The sequence below is a fragment of the Rhopalosiphum maidis genome, chromosome 2 (genome assembly GCF_003676215.2).
Source record: "Rhopalosiphum maidis isolate BTI-1 chromosome 2, ASM367621v3, whole genome shotgun sequence".
Classification (NCBI taxonomy): Eukaryota; Metazoa; Arthropoda; class Insecta; order Hemiptera; family Aphididae; genus Rhopalosiphum; species Rhopalosiphum maidis.
In genome coordinates, this window is record NC_040878.1 from 50164536 (window position 1) to 50181479 (window position 16944).

The 16944-nt window shown below is 27.2% G+C and overlaps 5 protein-coding genes across 9 annotated transcripts; 3 read left to right on the plus strand and 2 right to left on the minus strand.

Annotated features, from left to right (window-relative positions):
- Window positions 1-128: 128 nt before the first annotated feature.
- On the minus strand, window positions 129-9778 carry LOC113555301 (gastrula zinc finger protein xLCGF3.1-like). Of its 3 annotated transcripts, none has more exons than XM_026959728.1 (7): window positions 8987-9778; window positions 3163-3365; window positions 2892-3071; window positions 1348-1431; window positions 833-1000; window positions 478-642; window positions 129-407 (listed from the first exon to the last, which is right to left on the minus strand). In XM_026959728.1, the coding sequence occupies exons 2-7, from the start codon at window positions 3344-3346 to the stop codon at window positions 217-219; spliced, it is 972 nt and encodes a 323-aa protein (XP_026815529.1). In that variant the 5' UTR covers window positions 3347-3365; window positions 8987-9778; the 3' UTR covers window positions 129-216. The 3 variants fall into 3 exon arrangements, with proteins under 3 accessions (XP_026815529.1, XP_026815528.1, XP_026815527.1); XM_026959726.1 differs by having other exon boundaries at window positions 217-407; window positions 475-642; XM_026959727.1 differs by lacking the exon at window positions 8987-9778 and having other exon boundaries at window positions 475-642; window positions 3163-3346.
- LOC113555303 (complex III assembly factor LYRM7) lies at window positions 3795-5966 on the plus strand. The gene is made up of 5 exons (XM_026959730.1): window positions 3795-4056; window positions 4163-4235; window positions 4790-4860; window positions 5100-5181; window positions 5725-5966. Exons 1-5 carry the CDS (start codon window positions 4030-4032, stop codon window positions 5856-5858), a joined length of 387 nt encoding a protein of 128 aa, XP_026815531.1. The 5' UTR covers window positions 3795-4029; the 3' UTR covers window positions 5859-5966.
- Window positions 6907-8355, plus strand: LOC113555302 (U4/U6.U5 small nuclear ribonucleoprotein 27 kDa protein-like). Its single transcript, XM_026959729.1, has 2 exons — window positions 6907-7062; window positions 7631-8355. The coding sequence occupies exon 2, from the start codon at window positions 7638-7640 to the stop codon at window positions 8220-8222; it is 585 nt and encodes a 194-aa protein (XP_026815530.1). The 5' UTR covers window positions 6907-7062; window positions 7631-7637; the 3' UTR covers window positions 8223-8355.
- A 143-nt stretch (window positions 9779-9921) lies between the features above and the next one.
- Window positions 9922-12984, minus strand: LOC113555300 (YTH domain-containing family protein 1). 3 transcript variants are annotated; one of them, XM_026959724.1, is made up of 6 exons: window positions 12628-12984; window positions 12492-12516; window positions 12149-12234; window positions 10767-11881; window positions 10373-10703; window positions 9922-10302 (listed from the first exon to the last, which is right to left on the minus strand). In XM_026959724.1, the coding sequence occupies exons 1-6, from the start codon at window positions 12649-12651 to the stop codon at window positions 9976-9978; spliced, it is 1908 nt and encodes a 635-aa protein (XP_026815525.1). In that variant the 5' UTR covers window positions 12652-12984; the 3' UTR covers window positions 9922-9975. The 3 variants fall into 3 exon arrangements, with proteins under 3 accessions (XP_026815525.1, XP_026815524.1, XP_026815526.1); XM_026959723.1 differs by having other exon boundaries at window positions 12604-12984; XM_026959725.1 differs by having other exon boundaries at window positions 12600-12983.
- Window positions 12985-16130: 3146 nt separating this feature from the next.
- On the plus strand, window positions 16131-16898 carry LOC113552503. Its single transcript, XM_026955371.1, has one exon. The coding sequence runs from the start codon at window positions 16131-16133 to the stop codon at window positions 16896-16898; it is 768 nt and encodes a 255-aa protein (XP_026811172.1).
- The last annotated feature ends 46 nt before the right edge of the window (window positions 16899-16944 follow it).

Consider the following 16944-nt stretch of genomic DNA (forward strand, 5'->3'; position numbering starts at 1 on the left):
ACAAGACTGGCAGCGACTTAATATAGTTTTAATTTTTTATTATAAAAACATGATTTAATTTTAATTATTTTAAAATAATGGTGTACAATAAATTATGTAAATCAATATAAGAAAATATAAATGAGGTAGACATAGTATAATAATAACTATAGCGGTAACATAATATTATACAACTAATATATAGAATATCTATAAATACTTATACAAAATAACAATTTAAGTATGTTGGATTACTCTAACAGGACATGATTCAATTTTGTTAACAACTTTAATAACAGAAGCACGAATTACATGTTCATTTATATTAATGTTTTCAGATTCCAAGTGAGTGTTTCTTACATGACGGTCCAAGTTGTCTTTACGCGTGAACTTCTTCATGCATATTGGACAATTCAAAATGTTTTTTTCTAAAAAATTCCACATAACCATTATTTTAACAACAATAATTAATGTTTATTATTTAATATGTATTACTACTATGAGTTCCAAGATGTCTTTGTAAATAACGTTTTTCTCTAAAACGTTGATTACATAAATAACAAGCAAATTGAGTTGAGAATATATGTGTCTTTTGATGTGAAACCAACGCATCTTTTAAACTAAATTTCCGTTTACAGATGTCACATGAAAATGCTTTAGTTCCTGTAATATAAAGCATGACTAAATTAATATATTTTTAAGGCCAAATTAAATAAAACTAATATTATTTTATAAATTTAAAATATAAAATAATTCATAACATATTTTAAAAACTTATTTAGTATTTACATTCCATTTTTTATTTTTAACAAACATATGTTAATTGTTTAGTTATTACTAAATATACAATTACCAGAATGTTTCCTAATGTGATGTTTTTTTAGACATTGCTTGTTTTTGAAAAATTTCAAACATGTTGCACATTGAAATGGTTTTTCTAGAGCATGTGATTTCATATGCACTTCTAATGATCGCTTTCTTTTGAAACCTTTGGTACATATTGCACAAAAATGAGAACGTACTGAAATGCATTAAAATAATGTAAATTTTTAATAAATTATTATTTTGTATGCATACTAGTGATTTTCAACCCTTTTTTAAACCTGAAAATATGATTTTAATATATCTCAGCCATGAATGAAATTTTCTTAGATAAAGATTTTTGCTTTTGTCTTATTTAATTTTAACATCAAATTAGATAAACAAAATTGTAATATATTATACTTTAATATAAATTAATTAATATTTTATTATATTATATTTTCATTAAGTATAATTACTAAAAAAAAAACTTACAAAAGCTTGTGACATATTGGTTGAAAACCACTGATGCATACCAATATGAATGATTTTTTTTTTAAATCTTACCTGTATGTACTATTTTATGTTCAATCATTTTAGATTTAGTGAAAAAACATTTATCACATTCAATACATTTAAATGGTCTTTCACCTAAATTTTAAAATGAAAAAAATTAAAATTAAAACTTATTTAACATTTTAAATAATAAGTTGTTATTTCTAAACACTTAATTATTTATATGGTAAAACAATACCTGAAATACTAAATCTGTATACATAAAAATTTGAAAGGTTATAAAATATATTTTAAATTAACTCTTAGAAAATAATGTGTGATGTCTGATAAAAAAAATGTTTTTAATTATATTAATTGTCCAGCAACATCCTATGAATCTTAAAAGAAAATTAATATTTATAAAAGAGGTTTTCTAAGATTAATCTTTAGAAAAATTCAATATTTTTTAAAAATCAATTAAAAATAATTTTTTGAAATTGTATAAAAACAAGTGATTAAGTTTTTGATTCCACAATTAGTGATTACATTAGCAAAGTATACAAACATGAAACAATCAACCTTAACTGTAATGTTGACTTCTTTATAAAAATTGACAAAAATACAATTAATAAAACATTCAAAAGATTTAAATAAGCATTTTAGAAAACGCAATACTAATTTTCTATAGTAAATAGTAGTAGTATCTATACATAGGGTTTTTTACAATGTTTTAATATCTAAGAATGTTATGAGTATATAAAAATTCTTATAACTGGCTTTAAATTAAAATATCATAACGCCCATAAGAATACACAGATAATGTCCTTACCCATAAGTTGTATAATAGGCTAATTCACACAAATACTAAAGCTTACTACACACATTTAGTATGTTATGCATCTATAAAATGGTAAACTAGTTTTTCAAAAATCTAATACATTTTAGATTGAGCTTATTTTGCCATTAGGAGGTAGATATTTTTAACATTTGTAATAAAATTGTCTGCATTACAATTGAATTAAATGTAGACAAATAAGATCTGTTTTTATGTTTTTCAAACATAGATAATCATTAGTATTTCAAAAATCAAAAACTTAATAAACTATGACTAAGTCAATTTCTATTCAATTCCAATAGGTTATATATTTATTAAAATGATTTTTAAAAATGGTTATTTAGAGTTTCAAAAAAATAATACATTTTATGATAGCATTATATTTACATTTTTAAATTTTATTAGGTAGTGTTACTACAATCATTAAATTAAGCTGAAGATTTGTAGTAATTTTCCATATAGATCTTTAAGATGTAGATGTGACAGTACTTATGAGACCTAAAATAAATAGTCTTTAAGATATTTTATAAACCAGATGTGTAAGTATCAATTTAAGGAGGTACAAGTCATTGTAATAAAATATAGATCATAATAATTATTTTAACTATTGAAATAAAGATAATTTTACAAACAATTTTCCTAAATAGATTTTAGGAAAAAAAACTTAAAATGTATCAATCATTAATATTATTATAGTATTATTTTCTATTACTAGGTAACATTAATACAACCAGAAAACAATTTTTAAAGATAACTGAAGGTAAAAGTTATATAAGTTTACCTGAATGTGTTAACATATGATAATCTAAATGTGATTGGATTTTAAATGATTTATTACATTTATAACAGATCAACGGTTTTTTAATTCCATCTCCGTTACATGTTAAATGATAGAAACAATTCTTTTTTGAATTAAAAGTCTTTTTGCAAACAGTACAATTATATTTAACACTTCCGTCACCTAAAACATTTTCAATTCAACATATATATATATATATATCAAACATAACATTTAAATTTTATATTATGAATACAAAATATATTATTATTACATTCGATTGAAGAAATATGATCAGGAATTTTAAAAGGTTTTCTTTTGGTTTCAGGCATTGTATTATCAGTTCTCATGTCCAAATCATAAGTGTTTAATTGATTTTTAACATTAATATCTAACATACATGACTCAATGTTTTTGTTATAGTTTAATTCTTGGTCTTCTGCATCACAGTAATACATTGTTGTAATAATATAACACCTACAATTATATACTTCATGTAACTATACAATACAAATAAAAATGTTACAATGTGCAATAAATATTTTTTTCATTTTAAGTTTAAATAAATAAATAATATATTCAAATTAATAAATTAATTATTTTGTATTTATAATTGACAAAATGTTAAAAAACATGACATTTATCTTGATAGAAAATAGAATTACTGACAAATGATGACAACATAAATAATATTTTATAGTCAAAGTGGATTGATAAGTTGATTTTATATCAATCCACCTTGATAATTATGGTAAAAAGTAAATGTGATAAGTTGACAACTACAATACACAGATATATACTATATATATCTGTGCTACAATATAAAAATTAATAATGATAAAAAATTTGACCTATTATCATATAACTTATCACTAACTATTTTTCTAAATGTAAAAACAGTATAAAATATTTTGGTAAAAATAAAAATTTTTAATTTTGCATAAGCACCAAGTAGTAATTTTAGCTAATTTAGAATTCATTATTTAACTTTGAAATCAACAATTGTGTCATGAAATTATATGATTCATAACATATTTTAAAATTATACCAAGTGCCTACTGCTAATATTTGTTTATAATATTTATGTTATAAATCATATATCTATCTTTAACAATTTTAATTATTTGCCCATCTTTTTAGTATGGCATCAAACGAAATAAGAAAAAAAGTAAGTTGTGCTTTAATGGAAAGTCGTTTTATAAGTGTGAATATGTATATAGATGTCTACTTCCTATTTCTGTAGTATGATTTAATTTGAATTTATTTTATTTCAGGTACTTACTACTTTCAAATTAGTGCATAAAGCTAGGTTACTATGTTTTAAAAATGATATTCAAATGTTAAATGGTATGCATAAATCATTATATGTATTTTGTAATTTTGTATTAGTAAATTAATGACAAATACTATTAACACAAACTTATCATGACATTTGTTGTCTGTCTTACAAATGTTTGTATTTTATAGTTACCTATATCAACACACACTGCTCTTCAATTTACTATTTTTCTCTACACTTTTGTCAATTAGGTGATCCTGATATATTACACAATTTATTTTATAAAAATTTGGTTTTGTATTAAACTATCTTAGTTTATAATTTCTTTAATATTTGAATAATTTAAATCCCCTAATTAAGGTACTACATTTATCTTCTTAGTAAACTTTATATAGGTTATATGTTCCTGCTTAACAAGGAAAGCTACTAAAAGTACAGCTTTAGTGCCTTACCATTATCAATAAATAGATGAAATGAATTTGTTGTTCCAATTTACTTATGTTTGAAATAGATAACAGAAGTTTCAATGACACCCTCTTAATGTATAAATAGAAAAAAACATAAACTAATAAACATTGGAAACAATACAAACAAATATAATTGATTTTTTCTATTATTTTAGCTGCTAAACATCAAATTAATGAAGAATTCAAAAAGAATAAAACTGTCACAGATCCTGTTGTGGTTCAGAATGTATGAATAATGAATATAATTAAAATAACTTATTGAGCATGCAAAGTTTTAATTTAGTTTAAAAATGCAATATAATAATCCTTAATTACAATTATTTTGAATGAATCATAAATATTATTTATGTATTAAGAAAATGTTCTTCTTTTCAATTAAGATTTAAAATATAAAATTGTATTTATTTATTGCATGCATCCATGATTCATGAACATTATATTGTATTATTTTATTTTTTTTTATAGCTTATAACCTTTGCTCAAGATGTTGAACATGAACTAAGAACACAAGTAGTTCAAGCAGAAAGAGTAAATGAAAAAAAATTTAGTAAGTTCCTATTTCATATTAAATTATTACAGTGAAAACTCCTTATAACAAATCTTAAGGAAGTCAGAAAATTGTTGTAATAAAGAGGGGTTAAAAAAATAATAATTTAAAGTGTGTAAGTTTAAAGGTATTTATGTATAGTCTGTTCAGCAGCAGAATGTGCCGATTTTGCGCACCCCCCCCCCCCCCATTACCACGCTATCAAAACTAATTCACTTATGGCTAGGTATCGTTGAGGAAAGCGTAGAAAAACTGATTTTAGTCGGTTTGCGGTGCGTTCTCTCGCTGGACAGAATATAAGTATTGTTATTTATCATTTTATTTTTATATTACATTATTTACAATTATTTAAAATAGTCACTTCATCTTTTTTTGAACTTTTTTACTCTGCCAATATTTTTCATGAATTTTTCGCATGTCTTTGAAAATAGAAATAAATTAATAGAAAATATAGTTTTCATTATATTTCTCTTTAAAATTAAATTATTGTTTTCTTAATTTATGTCTGGACAATAGTAATTGTATTGTATTTTTCTGTTTAAGAATTGAATTTAGACCCAGAACGTCATACTATGGAGAATATACCATATGTTGAATTAGATGATGAAACATATAAAAAATGGAAAGAAGAAAAAAAGAAAAATATCAAAAAAAAAGAAAAGTGTTGCTGTGATTAAAAATTGTTTTTTTATTTTTAAAGTTTCAAACATTTATAATGAATTGAACATATGTATAGAATTGTATTTACAGTAAACCAGTAGTATAATATAATATATATTAATGTCTTTGTCGCACATTTTATTCACGAGTATGTTCATCATTCAAACTGTGTTAAGATCTATGTGGTTAAGATACATGAGTTTACATATTTACAGCATATTTCCATGAACCATTTATCGCCATCAGCTAGAAATTTAGTAAATTACTATTAGATGTAAATATAATTATAATTTTATAAAACAAAGTATATTTTTTAATTTTATATTAATGTTTCTAAATATTAATAGGTTGATTAATTTTTAAGTCTTTTAATACTTTTCACTTTTCAGTCAGAAATGCTTGTAGTGATTAACTATTTTTCCCATAGAAACCTTACTTTTATTTAAAAAGTATATAAAGTTAATCATGGATGCTGATGAGCTTTATCCTAACTTGTGAAAACTGTTCTTAATATCGTAAACAATTCCGATCAGCTTTCTGACATACAGAAGGTCATTCTCAGCAATGATGAAGATTAAAAATTGGTTTGGAACTTCTAAGAGTCAAGTTAAGATTTATCAATAATTTATATTGAATGGGATTTTGTTAATTAAACGTTTTCATACATGTGAAGTTTATTATAAATTTTACGACCACCACATGAACACCCGGTAATTAGTAATTACTAATAAAACTCTGTTTATATATTTTAAATTTGTAACATAATTTATATCTATTGGTTTTTATTAATATTTAATTATAAATTATTTTAATAAGTAACTGATTAAACTCAAATGCACAACAATAAGTTAAAGGTTACTACCAAATAACAAATAGATATTTAATTTTTATTTCAACGAAAAATAATAAGAAATTTAGAATATTTTTATTATAAAATTTTTGATCTTTTTAAAACAGCCATATCTCTATATTCTGTGCTCTTATCTCTAATATTTGTGATACTGCAGACAAGTTGCCGCGTATTTCTTCCCCCATGATATATCTAGTGATTATAAATTATTATTATCATAAAAAATAATATTATGTATTGTGAAGGGTCTCTCGTAATTCATTTGTATGCTATGTTTAAATATTTGTATTAATCAAAACAATTTTAATTTTAATCTTTGTAGTTTGTCCTATAGTGTAATATAATATAAGGAATTGAAAATCATTTAATTGGTAAGTTTTCAAAAGCCATTTAGTTATTAATAATTATTTACTCATTTAAATTACAATTGAAAACTTTTTACTATAACTAATATATTTATTTAATATACTTTGGTAAATGGTAAAATATTGGGTTCTTAAGAATAATGTGTAAATTGTGAATACTACAGTAGTCATTTGGATGCGCCAACGAAAAGCGTTCTCTCGCCGGCGCGAGTATAGTAGAAGATATTTTAAATACTGAACTGATTTACTGTCTATTTAAAACACTACAAATCTTCAGTTTAATTGTATGATTGTAGTAACACTACCTAATAAAATTTAAATTACTCTTATGGTGTTTTGTGTTTGTGTATTATACATAGAAGATTCAGGATATCTGATTTTACCTATATAATAATTGGTTTAAAGGTTATTTGAAACTAAAAATTTTCCACAGACTACCATTGTTTGTAAGTAGGTACTATGTTATAAACATAATCAGTTACTCGAAAAGATATTAAAAAAATACAGTATAAACATCACAATTGCAAAAGAATTTACAAGGTATTATTAATAATTATATTAATTTTGTTTCCAGAATAATTATGAGAGAACGAGAACGAGAACGTTATAAAGATAAAGGACATGATCGTACTAAAGATAAACATCGAGACCGTTCCAGTAGTTTAACTAGAGCCCGTAGAGGTAGGTCTCGAAGTTCATCACCAAGAACAAGGCGTGAAGCACGTGAGCATTCAAGGAGTCCACGTCGTGGTCGTTCAAGAAGTACTTCACCGAGGGCAAGACGTGATGTGCGCAAAAGAAGCCGATCTCATCAACGCCATTCAAGATCAAGATCTCCTGTAAGACGGCATTCAAGAGAGAGGCGCCGTTCTAGAAATCGTGATTTACGAAGATCAAGGTCAAAAACTCCAACTAAAAAAGACAAAAAATACACAAGGTCTATCCAGCATACTGCTCCTAAAGTAACAGAAGAAGATCTACGTGGAAAAACTGCTGAAGAACAAGAAATGATGAAAATGATGGGATTTTGTAACTTTGACACTACTCATGGTAAAGAAGTAGATGGCAATAATGTTGGTGATGTTCATGTTATACTTAAACGTAAATATCGACAGTACATGAACCGTAAAGGTGGATTTAATAGACCTCTAGATTTTGTAGCTTAAGTATGATGATTACTGTTTATTTAAATAAAATAATCAATTGTTTATTTGACTAACAATTATAAATTTTCCTTTAATAGCATATGTTTAATCTTGTATGTATTATTTTGATTAAAATATCTATAATACCATTTAATTTGTATAATACATTATTAATAATATTCCTACTATCTAATATAAATAATTTATTTTTTATTTTTATGGAAATGTTGAATAACTTAAATGAAACTTACTATAGTAGGTAATATTTTTTCTACAATGCTTTATGTATTTTTATAATTCTAGACTATTATTACTTGTTTCTTTAAAATAAGAAAGGTTTAATGTGTTTAAACTTGTATTTGTATTCCCGTAGAATAAGGTCACCAGCAATCAAATTTTTCTAACTTCCAGTACTATCACTTGGTATTTAATATGCAAGATTATACATTAAAATAATACATCCAACAATTTAAAATATATCAATATTATCAATAAATATAATTTATATTCTTGTGCTCCATAATCGAAATGATTACATCTATCAATACCAATGAGTTAATCATTAATAACATTTATTTATTAATTTTTGTGATTTGATAAATCTGAGTAATTTATTGTCCAAAAATATTATTTCTATGATAGCTTTGCTAGTATTGGAAATTATTTTTTAGCGTCACTTTTTCTCAACAATATCTATGAGAGCATCAAATGATTGCAGTTTTAACTTTTAATTGTATGTCAGTTACTGATGCTAATAATAAATTATTATTAAAAATTGTAATTACCTTCAGCCGTTGCTAATCACGGTTCTACTTGGTAAAATCCAATAATTTATTGTTTCTCTAAATCTAGACTGTGCCTCTTAAACATCAATAGCCAAGTTTTAATTTGTTTATCTCAACAATTTCATTAACTTCATCCTATGGAATAAAAATTCCATTAGCAGTGATGATATTAAAAAATTTAAATCATAGATTACCATAGCTTATCTTAGTCCACAGTTAGAAATTATCTCTATTAGTTGCAGTAAAATCAACAGTGCTAATATTGGCAATTTTTATTAGCTTTGTAAAAACTAAACTAACTAATTATTTAGCTACGAATAAAAATAATCACTATTTCATAACAGTAAAATGAAAGAGTAAAATTTTTTTTTCAAAATAGATTGATAATATGTATTAAAACAATTTTTTGCGCCTTCAAGAAGGATGTGTGCTTATTATGCACACACATTAAATCACTAAATGATCATTAAAAATATTTCTATCTACACATATCATTGTCTGTTTCACAATCTTTATTTTATGTTGCATCAATCTTCCTATTAGTAGATTAATAATTTAATTCAATTTGCTTATGAAATAGAAGTTCATATAGATGATTATTTCCAATTTGGATTATTGTTCTATGGTTACTAAGACATGATTAAACTGTTGTAATAAAGTAATAACCTTGTATAATTATGTATTTTATACATTTAGGTAAAAACTAAATTTATTTAATTTGAATGGTTATTTATTAATTATTATTGATATACATAACTTACAGTTATTTAAGATAGGAGTACTCAAATTACTCCTACACTACCAATTGTTGATAATATTGTCAACAATAAAATATATCTGAATAAAATGGTTAAACATATTGAAATAAAATAAAAATAATTTTTCCAAATAGAATGAAAATAATTTAGGAACGTAGGATTAAACGCTGTGGACAATTCTACTATTCCGTTTTATATTAACCATGTAAAAAAAACAAATTAACTAATATTTTATTCATAACTACGATCAGTTTGTTTCAAGTTACTATTAACAAAGACAAAAGGTCCACCTCCTCTACCCCTACGTCCTCTATTGAAATTATTCCCACCTCTATATTGTTCATCCCAATTACAATGATGATCATTACGAATTCTATTTTGATCATTACGATAATTTTTATGTTCTCGGAAGTTGTCTTCTTTACTAAAATTCTCGTTACGACCTCTATAACTATCAGTTCTGGATCGATGGTTATGACTGTGATTTTCCAATTTTGGCGGATGGTAAGAATTGTCTCTACCTTCAATTTTAGTATCTTTCGGCTTATTTTCCCAATCCTAAATACATTAAAAAAAAAAAAAAAAACACTTAAAAATGAAAATATAAAAATAAATAAAATAAACAAACTTTATGATAATGGTTCTGCTGTGGTGGTCGATTATCATTGAATTGAACTGGTCCAAAATGATTATATTTGTTAATGGTAGAATGTGATGATGGAGGAAGTGGAGCTGCAATTTTTTTGTTATCCTCTAATTTTTGTAAATTTTCATAGTGTTGGAAATCATCAAAAATTGAAGTTTCGTGTTTATAAGAATGTATTATTCTTAATACTTGTACACCCTGATTATAAGGAACCTCTTGTGTATCTCTAGAATGAGTCACTGGTTTGTTTTCATTGTTTTCCAATCGAATATGCCTGAATTGATTGTTAGGCACATCTTTAACATAAATCCATCTAAAAAGGGTTAAAAATTAAATCCCAATATCTCTTTTAACATTAACCATTGTTTAAAATTACCTAACACCAAACTGTCCTTTCCATTTATCTTGACACCATACTGAACTAGAAGAATTATAATCAACAGCTGAAATCATTTCTGCTACTCCACAAAAATGTCCAGATCCATTTACCGAATATAAAAGAAATATTTTTTTTTTATCTGATGAACTAAATGCTTGATCTAATCGTCGATTTCCATGATCAGTAGAGCACCATATCTCATATTTAATTGATCGATGAATATCATCTTCAGAATAAGATTTAATAATAAAAAATCTTGAACCTTCGGGTGGATTAGAATACTCAGCAGGATTATAATGATTTTTCATTTTTAGTTCGTCAATTATTTTACGCTTGGTATTTTCTTCTGTTGGAGAATTTAAAATCTGAAGTGGTGGTGGTGATGACATGATAATAGTTGGGGGTGGTACATGTCTAATATGATCAGGAGGAGGTATATGAGTAGGTATTTCTGCCATAGGAGGAGCATTATAAGAAGGAACATTTCTCTGATCATTCCAGTTTTGAGGTTTTGTTTCCACAACTACAGGAGGAGCTTGAATAATGGGAACTTGAACTTGTACAACTGGAGAGGGAGGAGGTTTAGCTGCAGCTTTTGATTCCCAGTGACCATCATTTTTACCAGGTATCATAGGTGGTGGAGGCATACCTGGACTTTTCTTCTTTGTTACAGTAGTTAATGATATTATAGGTTTCACTGGTTGCTTTGCAACAGTTGCCCATGTCGATACTTTTTTCTGCTGTACACTACTATTATCTCTATAATCATTTACACTTAATGCTTGTACATCTTGTTCAATGGTTTTTATTTGTTCATTTACTGGAACTCCATACATTTGATCTCCAGCCCTATAATATCCTTCAAATGGCTTTTGAGCAATATAATAGTTGTAGCCAGGAGTAGGAGTGGGATGATTGTACTGAGCATTATAAACATTGGGCTGATTATAAGTCTCTGGAGTAGGTAAATATCCTCCAACATATGTTAGCGCTTCAGGTGCATTTGTCCAAGATCTATCACCCATACTATATGCAGTTGGTGTTGGATATTGATATAGAGCTGGATTTTGATACTGGTAATATTGATCTGGTGTCATAGCATTATTATAACTCTGAAATTTTTAAATAATTAAAATTAGTTATTTTAACTTTCAAAAGAAATTTAAATTGATTTTGATAATTTTTGTTACACAAACAGGTTAACATCATTTATAAACCTATAACTGTATTTATACTACTAGTGTTGGATTGCATAAAAATAAATTAATTTAATGGTTAAATCATGATTTAAAGGACCATGGGCTCACTAATGGTTCATTAAATGTTTATTGATTTATTACTATTGTGTATCACAAAAAAAAAAAATTAATATTACTTACAGGTTGTTGTTGGAATTGTGGATGCCAAGCAGTTTCAAAATGTGCTCCTCCTTCTTTAACTTTGTTAGGATCTTTTGGTCCATCAACTATTTTACAAAACACAAAAACTATAAACACTGAGAATACTGAGTAGGTATATGTATATTTAATTACAGATTTATTCAGTTACGTAATTGTATGCTAAACTAATCTACATTAATCAAGTATTTAATTTATGTATATTATCTAATGTACACACTGACAAAAAAAAGTAAACAATGAGTCAGTTTCATGAAAAATGCAGTATAGATATATATAAAACGAAAGGCAAAAATTATATTATTATTGTTGTTGCCATATTTACCTTGGTGCTCTTGTCCCTTGACGCGCTGAACGAGTACATAGAACATGACAAATAAATACAAAATAATACCGAAATATTATAAATTGTACCAATCGCAACAGCCAGTACCTACGTAAGAATAATGGTTATATTTCACCTGTTCGGAAACGCCGGCTGACATTACGACTGTGTCTATAACGTATAAATATCACCACCGCGGTCGTCGTGATCGACAATCAATCGCGTAGGACCAACACTACGGATGATGGCAGACTCTCTAAGTACACTAGGTCGGGAGACTTCTGAGACATTCGACGTATAATAATAAGTCGATCGTCGAATATAAGCACAACAATGGCGGATATGGAATTATGATTTATTGCGAGCCAGAAAACGCATAAACAGTCGCAGATAGCCGGATGCCAATATAGGTGGTAAATACTATATATACCAAGTGGTATAAGACGAAAACACCAAACAGTAAATAAACAATAAAAACAAACACGAAAAAAAAATAAAAATAAAAACAAAACGATTGATAAGTAGTGGGGGGACTGCGAAGAGGAGGGTCGTGGACCACGATTAAAATCGTCGGCAGAGTGCGCGTCCCTCACGCACTTCCCGCGTTTGTGAGATTTCAAAATTATTATTTATTACGGACTATGCGTCCGAAATGTAAATATGAGTAAAAATAAAAATATCAGTCGTAACGCGTAAATTTTTAAGCCAGGCCAAGTACTGCTGAGATTTTCAAAAGAAAGTACAGGAAAAAAATTGATACAGTCAAATCTTTCGTGCATTCATTGTACAATTGAATCGATAAAAAGAAATTTTAAAAATTAGTTGTCTATGTACATTAATTCATCCAGCACGGCCATTGGATAAGACATATAACAAAACAGTGTTAAACTTAAAATATTAAATATTATGGTAGGTATATATAAATTCAAAATTGTATTACATTTTTTTAAGTTTAGGGTACAGATTAGAAAGTTTTAGTTATACTTGAATAACTTGATCGTAGCTATAGCAGTTGGGTTCAGAGTGGCTCAGACCGAAAATTACTTTGAGATGGCTGGTGAGTAATGTAGAGATATTTTTTATTAAAATTTTCAATACCTAATAATAACCACCAAACCATTTGTCTACCAAAGTACCAACCAAGTACCAATAAATATTTTAACTATACATAGGTAGTAAAAATAAAATACATTACTAATATCTATTGCTGTAAGCGCCAACCATTCAGTAATTATACTTATTGTCTATTGTAGCGGTTCTCAAACTTTTTTTTTTACTTACCACTTATATATTAGATATGTTTATCAATCAGTCGCGTACCACACTACCACTAATGACTAAAAATAAAACGATCCAAAATCCAAATCGTATAGTTAAATACATTTTTTTTTATTAATAATAAGGCAGTAAAATACTACAACTGGAGTATAATTATATTTTAGTTTTTTTAAAATAAGATATGAATAAAATAATTGAATGAGTTTATTATTATCCAAAAACGGCCCCCCGCGTATCACCATATAGTCTTTCGCGTACCACAGCTTGAGAACCGCTGGTCTATCGAGCATTTCTATAATAAGTGAAACAGTTGTAGACATCATGATATTATAAATTATAATGTACCTACCAAATTATTGAACCACAAGTATCAAGTGCCCATATACTAATATGATACATACTATTGTGGCATTATCTATAAGGCAGTAAGGCACAATAAAACGTTAAAAAAAAAAAACATTTACCTATATAAAAAAAATAAAAATATATATACATTATTAGTTTTTATGGAATTTTGAAAAATATACAAAAAAATTATAATTTCAAGGAATAGTAAAATAACTTCCATTTCGGTGTTGACGGTTTGACCTATCCATCACGCTCACGACGCATATATGTAATATTATTATCTACCTATTATATTATTATGGTCCGCGGCCTGCGCTATTTGACTATAATATGCTCGATCCGTTATCGCAGTTTTTCGATTACACGTAATTCATACCACGACTACCGGACTACTGCGTATAATTGAAAATTTAAATAATAATTAATATTAATTGTTTCATGCAGCGTGTCCATGGTTTAATGTATCGTCTGTATCCAATATGAGCGCAATATAATATCTTAAATATAATAATCACGACACTACGTAGACCGTCGAATCGTATTGTAATTAAAGCGCTCCGTCCCTATCGAATTTGTTTCCCCGCGTCACCAAATTCAAACGTACATTTCACATCATGCATCATCTCTGTAGGCTCAGTGTTTGAGATTTGAGGAGGGGAAGCTGAGGTTCAGGTCATACGGAATACGGACTATTATAACTTTTCTGGTATTATAAAATCCCTAAAAAAATATGCGTACAATATAATACCTTAGCGAAATTGGTTGATTTTTGTTAAGATGGACAATGGTACCTATATAGTATATATTTAAGTTGAAGCGCTCGTGAAAAATTAAACCTGGGTATTCTATCTATCGGATATCAACGGTATAGTAACTGAGTAACTGACTAGGAAGAAGGAATTCTGACAATTTTGTTATTGTTTATAGTTTGTCTGGTTCGCATACCGCCTTTAGACTTGTCCGCGGATATAATTTATTAAACTTACATGTTTCGTTAAATTCTATTGTCTAACGGTTAGACCAATTAAATCATATCAATCCTTCAAGGTAATTACGTTATGTACTATCGGCCTGTGTAATTTGAATTTAATAAGTAAAACTAATATTTATAGTCATGGTGGAGGCGGCATCGGGCATATTATGTTATTCAGATTCAAAATTGAACCAAATGGAATATATTGTTCCCTTTAGCTCTAGCGCCACATAAATGCTACCTAATATGAAATATATTTAAATTCTAGCTAAGTGAGGTATCCCCATAATCTATATTTTATTTTGAGTGAAAAATAGTTACAACTCACAACGTCCACAAAATTGTTTATATAATAATTATAATTTACATTTCACAGTAGTGAGTGAGTGAAATGTTCATATCCAAAAATCCTATAAGCCATGGGCGCCGCGGGGGGGGGGTGCAAGGGGGTTATTTGTTTACATTCAATTGTCAAAACTTAGGTAGTTGGGTACGCTATATTATTAAATACATATTGCCATATTTAAACAAAATACAAATATTAATTAATTTATAATTTATTATTAGGTGAATAAAAAAAAGTAGGTAGGAATAGGTATTAAACATTTAATGAGAAATTTGTTCATCTTTTATTCTTGGTTCTTGGACGAATAGTTGATAGACAAACAACTCAGTCAGCTGCAAGCTGCAACAGGTAAACTGATAAAGTGATATTAATAACACTTATTACATAATAACATATTCTGTGATAATAATATCATACAACTTTTACATTTTATTGAAGTTAAATAGTTATCTCATCATTGATCTTTATCGTTTTCTGATTACGAATTGTCGCATAAATATATAAATATCTCAGATGTGTTAAGATTATATTTTGTCTATTTGTAGATTAATTATCTACGATTAATTATAATAACTATAGGCTACGTCTGGTGTCCCCCAAGGTGGACATTTATCACCGATTCTATTTTTACTGTTTGTCAATAGTGTACGTACACGCCTTGCCTTTGTGTAAGCTTTTGTGTTTTACAGATGTTATGAAACTATTTATGGAAATAAACTCAGCTGCTGATTGTGAGAACCTCCAAAGTAGCCTTGATTGTTTTGTTAGTTGGTGTTTTAAAATAGGCCTTAAAGTCAATGCTTCAAAATGCCGAGTCATGACGTTTACTCGTTCCTGTTCTACTATCCTTTTTGACTACAATATCTCTGGTCTGACAATTGAACGCGTTAATAATCTAATCGATCTGGGTTTTAAACTATCTAGTACCCTTAGTCCAAGACCTCATATTGCGATGATTACTAGTAGAGAATTTAAAGTTTTAGGATTCATTATGCGTCTATCTAAAGATTTTAAAATGTCAAAATCGTTAAAATCACTATATTGCGCTTTAGTACGTCCTATTTTAGAGTACGGGTCGGTTGTCTGGGATCCTTACACTGTTTCTGATATTAATCAACTCGAACGTGTTCAATTTAGATTTTTGAGATTTTGTTGTTTTGTGTTAGGCATTCCCCATTTAGCTCATGATTATACCAATATCGCTAACGTACTTGGCCTACCTACTCTTGCTGAACGAAGAAGAACTTTAAATTTAAAATTTATTCGTGGTCTTATTACTAACCATATTGATTCCCCTTGCTTGCTTTCCCAAATTAACTTCAAAGTCCCTTCGCATGTATCTCGTTCTCATGTGACCTTCCATATTCCTACCGTCAACACTAATTATCTGATAAATGAGCCTTTAAGACGAATTATGTCACTTGCCAATGAGGACCCCTCTTTTGATGATAATTTGTTCTGATGTTTTCTTAAACACTGTTAATAAACTCTTAAGTTTAATACAAGCG

Bases quoted from the DNA above. Each gene is read 5' to 3' on its own strand.
- LOC113555301 (XM_026959727.1), bottom strand. From the start codon at position 3,346: ATGTATTACTGTGATGCAGAAGACCAAGAATTAAACTATAACAAAAAC. The intron at 1,432-2,891 runs GTAAACTTATAT...TTTAAAATTTAG, and splicing joins TCATATGTTAACACATTCAG to GTGAAAGACCATTTAAATGT. The intron at 408-474 runs GTAATACATATT...GGAATTTTTTAG, and splicing joins ACATCTTGGAACTCATAGTA to AAAAAAACATTTTGAATTGT.
- LOC113555303 (XM_026959730.1), top strand. From the start codon at position 4,030: ATGGCATCAAACGAAATAAGAAAAAAA. The intron at 4,236-4,789 runs GTATGCATAAAT...CTATTATTTTAG, and splicing joins TGATATTCAAATGTTAAATG to CTGCTAAACATCAAATTAAT. The intron at 4,861-5,099 runs GTATGAATAATG...TTTTTTTTATAG, and splicing joins ATCCTGTTGTGGTTCAGAAT to CTTATAACCTTTGCTCAAGA.
- LOC113555302 (XM_026959729.1), top strand. From the start codon at position 7,638: ATGAGAGAACGAGAACGAGAACGTTATAAAGATAAAGGACATGATCGT.
- LOC113555300 (XM_026959723.1), bottom strand. From the start codon at position 12,651: ATGTCAGCCGGCGTTTCCGAACAGGTGAAATATAACCATTATTCTTAC. The intron at 12,517-12,603 runs GTAGGTACTGGC...GTACTCGTTCAG, and splicing joins AATATAACCATTATTCTTAC to CGCGTCAAGGGACAAGAGCA. The intron at 10,704-10,766 runs GTAATTTTAAAC...AACCCTTTTTAG, and splicing joins AAAGGACAGTTTGGTGTTAG to ATGGATTTATGTTAAAGATG.
- LOC113552503 (XM_026955371.1), top strand. From the start codon at position 16,131: ATGAAACTATTTATGGAAATAAACTCAGCTGCTGATTGTGAGAACCTC.